At 43.7% G+C, this 11,586-nt stretch overlaps 1 protein-coding gene across 1 annotated transcript in view; it reads left to right on the top strand.

Annotated features, from left to right (window-relative positions):
- map2k6 (mitogen-activated protein kinase kinase 6) overlaps window positions 1-11,586 on the top strand; it is a 29,805-nt gene that overhangs the window by 3,711 nt on the left and 14,508 nt on the right. The window contains exon 2 of the mRNA XM_032502334.1: window positions 10,753-10,816. Within this exon, the coding sequence (XP_032358225.1) occupies window positions 10,753-10,816 (64 nt within the window). The remainder of the gene's footprint in view (window positions 1-10,752; window positions 10,817-11,586) is intronic.

The following is an 11,586-nucleotide window of genomic DNA, read 5'->3' as shown; positions in this document are numbered from 1 at the left end:
CCTTCTGCAGCCTCAGCCGGCCATCGCTCCCCTGCACAAATGTCTCGTTTGTCATGCAAATGTGTGGCTGCGTTTTCAGCTGCACGGATACTAAATTTGCTGTTTCGACGGGCCAATTGTTGGTCCAGTTCCAGGCCTTCTGTGGCTTGTTGGAGCGCGGGGTGGGGGGTGGGGGTTGACCGAGTAAGCATGCATGTATTCAGTCTGCAGCAACTTCTTCGATGGCAAGAGCTATAGCAACAATATTTAGGATATTTAACACCAAGTCCTGTGCAGAGGTATGTGATGCAATCAGGAGATGTTACTGTGACTGTTTTTTTTAGATAGATAAATGTGTGCTGAAAATGAGAGACCCATAAATCCACGTCTGCGTTCAACCTGGAGTAACCCTCGTGGTCGTAATGGCAGCAGGTTTCCAGATTTAAACTGAGATGAGGGAGGGAGCGGTGCTGCACCGTAGCACAGCTCTGCACTGCAGTACAGTGGATGCATATAATAATAATATCAATAATTGCACGTTGCATGCTCCATTTAATTGCATGATGAATGCTAGGGCTGCAACTAACTTAGTAGTTTCAGTGTTGATTAATCTGTTAAGTATTCTCTGGAGTAATCGCTTAGTTGTTCGGTCTGTCAAATATCAGAAAATGGTGAAATATGTCGATCAGTGTTTCCACTCAAAGTTTCCACTCAAACACTCAGTTTACTGTCACAGAAGAGTGAAGAATCTAGAACATTAGTCACATTTAAGAAGCTGCAATCCTAAAAACACCACCTGGAGAACAGAACAGGGCCTGCTGTGCTTACACACTGTGAACACAACAGGCCCTGTCTCCCTCATACTCTGCTTCTGACTGGCTAGTAGTCCTTACCTAGGTACTGCCAGGGCCCTCATACTCTGCCCCTGACTGGCTAGAGTCCATACCTAGGTACTTCAGGCCCTCATACTCTGCTCCTGACTGGCTAGTAGTCCTTACCTAGGTACTGTCAGGGCCCTCATACTCTGCTTCTGACGGCTAGTAGTCCTTACCTAGGTACTGTCAGGGCCCTCATACTCTGCTTCTGACTGCTAGTAGTCCTTACCTAGGTACTGTCAGGACCCTCATACTCTGCTTCTGACTGCTAGTAGTCCTTACCTAGGTACTGTAGGACCCTCATACTCTGCTTCTGACTGGCTATTAGTCCTTACCTAGGTATGTCAGGGCCCTCATACTCTACTTCTGACTGGCTAGTCAGTCCTTACCTAGTACTGTCAGGACCCTCATACTCGCTTCTGACTGGCTAGTAGTCCTTACCTAGGTACTGTCGGGCCCTCATACTGCTGCGTCTGACTGCTAGTAGTCCTACCTAGGTACTGTTCAGGACCCTCATACTCCTGGACTGGCTAGTAGTCCTTACCTAGGTACTGTCAGGACCCTCATACTCTGCTCTGACTGGTCTAGTAGTCCTTACCTAGTACTGTCAGCCCTCATACTCTGCTTCTGACTGGCTAGTAGTCCTTACCTAGATACTGTCAGGGCCCTCATACTCTGCTTCTGACTGGCTATTAGTCCTTACCTAGGTACGGTGCATTAAGCTTAGATTGGGCCCCAAAAAATCAAGCCTGACCTACCTGTGCGCGTTGTGTCTGAACTCGGGGAAATATACTTGCGCTACACTGTAGTTGCGTGCATTGTAAAGTTACTTTGTTGTCACATACACATACGTACATGTAGGGAAATTCATTCTCTGCATTTAACCCATGCCTTAAGGGAGCAGTGGGCAGCCAATCACAGTGTCCGGGGACCAACTCCACATCTGAACCAAGGCCTTGTTCAAGAGCACTGACTGTAACCTGTTACAGGTTTTTTGATGGTGGGGGAAACCGGAGCACCCGGAGGAAACCCACGCAACCATGGGGAGAACATACAAACTCCACACAGAAAGGCCTGAAGGACCTGGAGTCTGACCCTCTAACTGGGAGACCGCCGTGCTAACCATTGGGCCCCCAAGCTGCACCAGTGGTGTCTTCCCAATGGCAACTTAGTTCTAGCCAGACATTTCACATGTGGATGGTGCCTAAGCACAGTGGCTGCACCGCCACCGGCAGCTGTTTTCTCTGGGCGGAAGTTTTTAAAACCGTTGTAATTGTAACCGAGCAACACGAGGACTGCTCTCCATGCCAACATCACAGTCAGCAGCTTTTACACCTGCGTGTTGAATAAAACAAGTCATCACCAGCTCCAATTAGCACCTCAGCCGCGATTGGACAGAAAAAGAACTCCAGCAACTTGGCTCATGTGTAATTATATGTGTGTACAAAGAAAAGAGTCTGTGGAATATTTTAAATGTGCTACTAGCCATGGGAGCTGCAACTAAATATTGTTTGCATAACCGAAATCCCTTGATACATTTTTGTAGAGCTGCAAAGATCGATTAGTTGTCAACTGCTAAATTAATCGGCTTGAGTCATTTTTCTCTGACTGCATCTTCTTAAATGTGAACAGCTTCTAGTTTCCTCTCTCCTCTGTGACAGCAAACTGAATATCTTTTGAGTTGAGAACAAAACAAGACATTTGACGACAGCATCTTGTCGGGGGGGGGGGCTGGATTCTGCTTTCTTGCTCCGATGCGACCTGATACTGACACTCTCCGCTCTTTGCGAGTGTCATTCAAATTGAGCCAAGTTCACAGGAAGTGTAGCATGAGCCGGTGACAACATGTTTCCCAAAGGACATTGGACAGCTGTACCTAAAGGAGCTGCCTTCTTTGGAAGTGTACAGTATCTCACAGACTGCCAGAGCGGTCGGAGGGGGCCGAGCGGCCGTGGGCTCAGACTGGAGTTATTTTCAAATATCCCCCTCCTTCCCTTCCCTCCCTTCTGTCCTGTGTTGCTCTCTGTGTGTTGTTGTCTTTTCCTGTCCTTCCTACATTGAGCTGTCTTCCTCCGGCTCTGTGGAATCCCATTGAGGAACTCTTGGGATTGTTGGAATTCCAGCCTGAGTGCATGTGTGGGTTAGCAGCAGGCGCCGTGTAACACCCGTGATCCAGGGCTCATTATCACGCAGGCCGGCCATTATCCGCCCACACACACACACACACACACACACACACACACACACACACACACACACACACACACACAGTGTTTCTGCGTGCTTGTCTCTGTTTCTGCACACTCTGACCGCCCTGCAAAGCTTCCTGTCAGCATTATATTTGTACCTTTTTCAGAAAGTGCGAGCGGTCGCGCAGACACCCATCTCCTGTGGCCTCGCTCTGGCGTTTCACTGCATGCTTGAGCTCATGTGCTCCCAATCACTGGCACTGATGTGTACTGCTGCTTTTAATGAACCCCCACTGACTACCACAGTGTGCAAGTTTGATGCTGAGCTCAGCAAGAATTAAGGGAGGAATTGTGTATTTGAGTTATGCAACATCATCTGGAGTCTGTCTGAAATGGGATATTTTTAGGTTTCTCAGTATCAGTGAGTTTACATGCACAGCAGTAACCGGGGTGTGGTTTTACTGCGGTTAAGTGAATAACCGGGTTAAGCCGGGCCTCCCAGTATACATGAGCAGGGAAGAATGGGAAGAGTGACGGGAGTAACTCTACCCCCGGTATAGTACGTGGTGCTCTGCCAACGTGTAACTGTGAGGGGCAGTGATAACCTACGGAGCATGCACAGCATAACCCGAGCTTAACACGGTTAGGGTGAATACAGTACATGTACGAATACCCCAGTTACAGACTGGCAGGATGTTCCCATTCAGTGTTGGTACTATGGAAAGTAATGCACTATAATTAATATGTAACCCATAGAATCGTGAGCCAGTACATGCAGGACTGCCTTAAGTAGGACGTCAGGCAGCGTAGTATAAAGGAAGACAAAATCTGCAGGGAGGAGGTCGGGGTAGATGAACGGGTCAATGTCAACTTTTTTTAACTTAAAGGTAACTTTTTTGGGGGGGGGATTAATACAGCATCGTATCGCAATATTTTCAGTGGCAATACTATATTGATACATAGGCGCCAAATATGATCTTTTTTTATATATTATATATGTGTTGGTCAGTTTGTCAGGCTTGACAATCCCATTTTGCAGTGAAAGTGAAGTGAAATGAGCAAACGAATGAAATGATGAAACAGATGTTGACAAAGTTTCCTTTTGGGGACGTCATTTGAAATTGGGAGTTGTAAAAAAGCTTATAAATTGCAATATATCACAGAATATTACAAAATGTTTAAAATCGCAATAATATCGTATTATGGCATAAGTATGGTGATGATATTGTATTGTGAGGCGTCTGCTGATTCCCACTTCTATAACTTTTTTAAAACATGTAAAAAAACAAACAGCTAACTCGCAATCTTTTTAGTCTTTTAGTAGAGTGGTTGCTGTAGGTTCTGCCCAGCGGGGGCTTTCACATGCACGCTGATTGCTTGTGTTGCTGGACATTCGTAGGACTACTAATGGAAATGTGTGCTTAACTTTTCGTAAGATATTATACACGCCCCTCCCTGATCTGTACTGAAAACCCAATTTGTTTTTGACCAACCCCCTGACCAATGGGCCCTAGCCAATAAAGGTCCGTGCTTATCTCAAGCTCATTTGCACATGCGTAGACCACATCGGGTTTCCGGTGTGGACCGGGCAGCGACTTTACAAACCGCTGTATGAGGATACGTTTTTAGAATACTTTTACTTCACTGCTTTTCAGAGGGAATTATTGTACTTTGTATACCAGCAGTAGACTTTGGAGTTAAAATGTATCTGCTGCAGCAATTAACAGTTATTATAGTTAATGATGAATCTTCCATAATTTTTCTAAAGTTTTGTAAATAATTTTGGTCTACATATAGACCAATGACTAGGCAAACCAGTGTTTCATTGTGGGGATTTTTTTTACTTAAATGACTAAACTGAAATTGCAGCTGATGGATTTCCTGTCGACCCACTTATTGATTGATTGACTTCCGCCTTAATTGCTTCTTCTACTTTGTTAAGAATCTGAACTATCTCCATCATTGTATGATACAAAGCAGAGGAATACATGCTTCTTCCTGCCAGCCACATCGATTGCATAATCCGCTACCCCTCCGACCCCCCCCCCCCCCCCCCCCCCCCACCTCCTCTCTTTCCTACACCTCCGTTCGCTCTTCTCTTTCTGCCATTTCTCCTCAGTCAGTAGCAGCAGGTTTACCAGCTCTGCATCCAGCCTTCCTGTCATCTGGGATTCTGTATAGAGGATATTTGGCTTTAAATCTAATCGTCCGTTCCAAATTTAAGCCCCATTCAGAGCAAAGATTTGAGGCAAAGCCGTTTTTAGAACGTGGCAGGGAAAAGTTTCAACGGTCTGAACCGGCCCGTCTCAGTGGGACTGAAACCAGCTGATGATTTCGCTGTGACTCAGCTGGTCAAGTTGCAGATGCTGGAACGCAAGAGATGTATGAACAGCCAATAGAGAACAGCCGATATGAACAGCCAATACCTGGTTAAATCAAATGATCTATAATCTATTTTATTTTTTAAAAACACCTGGTCTAAATGGCAGAGTTTAACGGCCACTCAAAATCACAGTAACGTTTCATGGTCAAGCGAGATAGAGAGTGACTGAAGAGAGGGAGCGCTCAGCAGCGTCGGAACAAAGAATCGTGGAAATAAAACCAGTTTTTTTTGCCGTTTCCTCACTACAAGTCTAACTGTGGCTTAACAGATCTCCACGGACCAATGGGTGACGTCACATGTCCATTAATATACAATCTATGGTTGAAATTTGCAACTTCTGAAGCATTCTGAACCTTTCCTGTTCACACCAATGTGACGGGAAGATGTATCATCTCCATGACAACGCCTCTCCGTACTTCCGTTCTAACTGCCAGGCTTTTTGTAGTTGGATATATCATTTGTTTTGTCTAAATATGAATGTGAATAACGTTGAATTGTGTGTTAACTTACAGGCGTTTTGAGTTAGGCTAAAAAACTGCTTGCTGCAACCGTAATGTCGGACATAGCGTTAGTAAGTAAGTAAAATTATATATGAGTTAGCATATTGTTGTCGCATTCTTCCTGCAGATTCAACGCGTCTCTATGCACTTTTGTCTTCATAAGAGCTCAGCTTTTTGGGTCCGCAGCTTATAAAAACTTCAGTCCTGGGTTATTTACCCGGTTGGTAGTAATGATCACACAGCGGCTTTAAGGCATTTTCCTGATGATGTTTTTCCGATGAAACCCGGAATCGAAAGGAAGGATCGGGAGTCAAAACTAAAGTTGTTCAAATCAAAACGATGCCCAACCCTAGAGACAAGTCACTGCACATGAGCTGCGTGCCACTTTGATTTGCATGCACGTCTGCACCACAACATGTAGCCGTATGACTTACTGCCCTTCACGTCCAAATCTGTGCCTGCAGCACCACATTATTCACTTGGTGTCTCGCCTGTGTGTATTAATGTTGACTAAAAGCCATTGTGCGTGTTAAAATGCATGCAGAGGTTTGGAGAATAAATCTGTCTTATTCCCCAGAGGAGCGTGCTGCCTCTTGTCTCGTGATCAGAGCCGAGGCACAAGAGTCTTGAGGGAAGAGAAAGAAAAAGGAAGCTGTCACTTCATTGTACTCACACAGTGGCGCTTATGTTCTGACACTGTTTGAGGTCAATCATCTGACAATGTCCCACGCCTCTCTGAAGCAATGCAAAGTATTTATTGATCCGTTGTCTTGGTGTGGAACCTGTCATTCCTTCGTGCTAAAGAGGCTTGAACAGGTTATGTCATAAATCAGATTCCAGTGGAATTTGGAGGAATGTTCGGCCATGAGCCAAGAGAAGGGATTAGCTTTGGGCGTGGATCTGAATCCATTAGTGCAGAGCCGAGAAAGTGTCAGAGAAAAAGCCTAATTGGTGCTTTTAAATTAATCATTTGTGCACACCGATTAACAGAACATATAACAACAATGTTGAAATTTCAAGATCTGTTTAAGGTACAATAAATAAAGTATGTCCACCAGGGATCAACCAATTATCGGCTTGATATTTTTTTAAGATTGCAGATATCTGTCTCCATGGTTTATTTTACTGATAACTGACAAAGTTGACGTAATACACATGCGTTGCCAAATTAATTTCCTTGTTTCTGAATGAAGATGAGACGCGTGTGACTTGAACATCGCGTGGGGGATGGGGGGGGTTCACAATCATGAAAGGCTTGTGGATGCTGCGTAAGTTTTGTTATTACTTAGAATTCCTCATGGGTGAGACAGAAACCACGCTCTATAGCTTTAAGATACACCCTTTATTTTGAAATTCCCACTTTATAGTTATTCTTTTCATTTAAATAGATGAAACTAACAGGGACGTTGTAGAGCGTCCTCTGGTGGACAGACTATGCAACGCCATCACTAACAGGGACGTTGTAGAGCGTCCTCTGGTGGACAGACTATGCAACGCCATCACTAACAGGGACGTTGTAGAGCGTCCTCTGGTGGACAGACTATGCAACGCCATCACTAACAGGGAGTTGTGAGCGTCCTTGGTGGACAGACTATGCAAGCCACACTAACAGGGACGTTGTAGAGCGTCCTGGTGGCAGACTATGCAACGCCATCACAACGGGACGTGTTTAGAGCGTCTCTGGTGGACAGACTATGCAACGCCATCACTAACGGGGACGTTGTAGAGCGTCCTCTGGTGGACAGACTATGCAACGCAATCACTAAACAGGACGTCTGTAGAGCGTCCTCTGGTGGACAGACTATGCAACACCAACAGTCATAACAGGGTTGACAGTTTGTTTTATTTTTTAAATATTTGTTTATCAGATTCATTTATTTGTCATTATAATTTTGTCATAAATATATACATGTTTTTTGAAATCGGCCATTATAAATGCCAATACCAATATCTCGGGAAATAATATCGACCCGCTAATATATCGGCCGGGCTGTATTGTCAACGGGAAACGGTTTATTGATGCAGATCAACATGTAGATGAAACATACCCTTCTGGTGTTAAAATAACACACTGAGAGGATTGTGCAGGTGTGCGCTCTCTCTCTCTCTCTCTCTCTCTCTCTCTCTCTCTCTCTCTCTCTCTCTCTCGCTCTCTCTCTCTCTGAGTGTTCTCTGGTGTGTGCGTGTGAGTGTGTGTTAGCCAAGAGTTGGTTTCCAGTTACTATTGTTGTCTGGGTAAATGCATGTAGGAGGGGCTCAAACTGGCATTTTAGTGCAATAAAGCTTCTTTGGAAAGTTGAGAGCAGGAGGCCACCGGTGCAGGGCCGCATAGCACAGCAGCGCCACACCCTGCACTGTTTGAACAAGCTAGGACACACTGGACACACTGGTGTGTGGTGTGTGTGTGTTGGTGTGTGTGTGTGGTGTGTGTGTGTGTGTGTGTGTGTGTGTGTGTGTGTGTGTGTGTGTGTGTGTGTGTGTGTGTGTGTGTGTGTGTGTGTGTGTGTGTGTGTGTGTGTGTGTGTGTGTCATATGCCTTTAGGACAGTTGTTTGACTGACACTTGTATTTTCTCACGCGCAAAGACAATGCGTAGGTATTCTTCTTCTTCTTCTACTTCTTCTTCTTCTTCTTCTGGAGCTGTTCCACGTCTTTTTCCCAAAGACACACCTTCAGTTTTACTTTTAATGACATGTTGTAATCATCCGTGGGCAGTGCACAGTGCGCTGGTCTTAAATGTTACCTTAGAGCTTTGGTGCGTCACGCCTGCCCCTCCTCTTCCTGGTGTCGAGAACCCTCGCTCTGACTGGCTTGGAGCAGTTGATCCCGGTCTGAGGGGGTTCAAACCAGATGCTCTCTGGAGACAAGGCAGACCCACACACAGAGCCACACCCTGGGACGCCCCGTTACCAAGGCCCCCGGCCATTAATCCGTCAGTGCAGCCCCTCCAGATGGAGCGAGCACACCTGAGCTGCCAGACATCTTCTTCTTCTTCTTCTTCTTCTTCTTCTTCTTCTTCTTGCTCTCAGCACAGGTTCCATTCAGTTAGGATCTGGAGTCGCTTGCTGCATCCAACCGTAAGTGTCAACGATGAGACGGAGCTTTAGGCCGCTGACTGCAGTCGTTATATCAACAGGAAATTGAGAAATCAGAGCCTGGATCTAATACATCAGGAGCGTTTCTGAGTGTCGGTCTTCGTTAGAGCGACGGCTGCAGGACGTTTGCATCAGTGGGAGTGGATGGTCGCTGTGTAAGCTCTGGACAGAAGCAGGGAATCAGCATGAATCTGCATACACGTTGTCAGTTATTCAGCACAAATTGGCATCAACTCTAAATGTTTTCAGGGTTTGACAGAAGTTTCTAAAGCTATTTTAGTAATAGATTCATGGGTTTGAGTCATTTTTCATGAAAGAAAGTCAAAACTTCTCTGATGTCTTGTTAAAAGTGAACGTGTTTCTATTTTCTTCTTCGTCTGGGACAGTAAAGGGAATCTTTGAGTTGACAAAACAAGACATTTGAAGACGTCCTCTTGGGCATTTTTACACATTTTAGAGACCAAACAACTAATCGATTCATTGAAAAGATAATCTGCAGATTAATCAACCATTAAAATAATCGTTAGTTGCGGGCTGCAGCTCCGGGAGTTTCCCCTTTTCTTGCACCTTGAAATGGATTTGATTGAGTCATCTGAGCTGTAGCAGCTGATCTGGGAACGCGTTGGAAGTTGACATGATGAGAGTTCAGCTGCTGCTGGAGGTAAACGAGAGTAAAAGGTTTGCCAGGACGAACTCTGATCAACGGATCTCTCAAACCGAAGCCATGTTGAGAAGTTAAGTGTGCTTTCATCTTGTGGTTTGCTCGGCCGCCAGCGAGACGCGCCGTCGTCTCTGGAGTCTCATCAGGGGGCTCGCCTCCGCTTCCCCTTCCCTCAGGCTCAACGCTCACGGACATCTGAGTCGATGGGGGGGGGGGTGTTCAACTAGAGCCAATCCATCCGTTGACAAAAAAATCTGTTTTACTGCAAGAAGTTGGATCCAACTTTTCATAGTTCCTGCTAAGGCCTCTAACAGTTATTACATAATTGTCTAATCGCAATATTTTCTAAGTAACCGCCTGTTCTTTGTTTAACTGACATGAATTGCCAACATGAGCGAAGGTGCCAATGGGCGTGGCGGTTTTGAATAAATCTTAACATCTCTTTAACATATTATTAGCAATTATAAATCCCCACTGATGATGGGCTTACTGGTCTATAGCTGAGGTAGTCACTTAGATCCTGAAGATGCACTGTGCTGCATGCATGAGTAACATTAAAAGACCAACAATTCATATTTTAATAGCTTAGTATATAGCAAAAAACATATAAAGGCTTTAAGCCGCCCTACATGTTATTGTAGGCCCAGTTTAATATGCAACTTTATTTTACGCAATCAGTTTATAGACTAAATTGTGAATTGATGAATCCTTGACAAAAATAGCTACAGATAATGAAAATAATCACTAATTGCAAATATAATCGTGAATATAATTGTTAATCGTGAATATAATCGGGAATATAATTGTTAATCGTAGTTCTAACTCCTAAAGTGATACTAAACTAAACTAATTTGCTGAAAATCTGTTTTACACAGGGGCGTCTGTTTGTTTTTTTAGCGCACCACGACCTATCAATTCATCCCATTCATAGAAATATAAAAAACAGTCTGATTCATAATTTGCAGCACAGTGCTCACAACCAGAAATATAAAAAAGACTTTTCTTGGAAACGTATATTAAAATCTCCTGGCTCTGACTAACAGGACCATGTTGTGTGTTTTTGGGTTTCAGGTAAGAGGAAGCCGGTGCTCAAGCTCCCCAAGGAGGCGTTTGACCAGCCCCCCCCCGCCGCTGTGTAAGAGTCTATCTATCTATCTATCTATCACTCTATCTATCTATCTATCTATCTATCTACTATCTATCTATCTATCTATCTATTATATCTATCTATCTATCTATCTATCTAATCTATCTGTCTATCTATCACTCTGTCTATCACTCTATCTATCTACTCATCTATCTATTCTATCTTCTATTATCTATCTACTATATCTATTATATATTCTTTATCTATCATCTGTCTATCACTCTATCTATCTATCTACATCTATCACTATCATATCTTTATCTATCTATCTATCACAATTATCTATCTCTCACTCATCTATCCACTCTTCTATTTATCTATCTATCTCACACTTATCTTCTATCATCTATCTTTTCTTAGGTTTTTGTCCTTTTTTTCAATATTTTGGGAATTTTGACACTTTTTTTAATGTTTTCAACACTACATAACACTGACTTATTTTAACTTTAGTTTTGCCGTTATTTTTTAAATTTATGGTCAATAAACCTCATTTATAGGAAATTATACCTATACTTATACCTAATTTTTGAGTTAGAAAAGCAGAAATTAGGAATTATTGAGACTAAAATTAAAGGAATGGATGTGGATGATAATCACAGACTGGAGTATGTCAACTTTTACTCAACACTATTTCAAAAACACAATTGAATAAGACTCTTATTAAATAAGACGCCCCAAAATGAATGAAAGTAGAGATGTGTACTTGCCAAAGAGCGTTGTGAGGAATCAGTCATGTTATTTTGGGTAGTTAAAAAGAA

Source organism: Etheostoma spectabile, chromosome 21, assembly GCF_008692095.1.
Source record: "Etheostoma spectabile isolate EspeVRDwgs_2016 chromosome 21, UIUC_Espe_1.0, whole genome shotgun sequence".
Taxonomy (NCBI): domain Eukaryota; kingdom Metazoa; phylum Chordata; class Actinopteri; order Perciformes; family Percidae; genus Etheostoma; species Etheostoma spectabile.
This window is presented reverse-complemented; position numbering and strand designations above follow the sequence as displayed.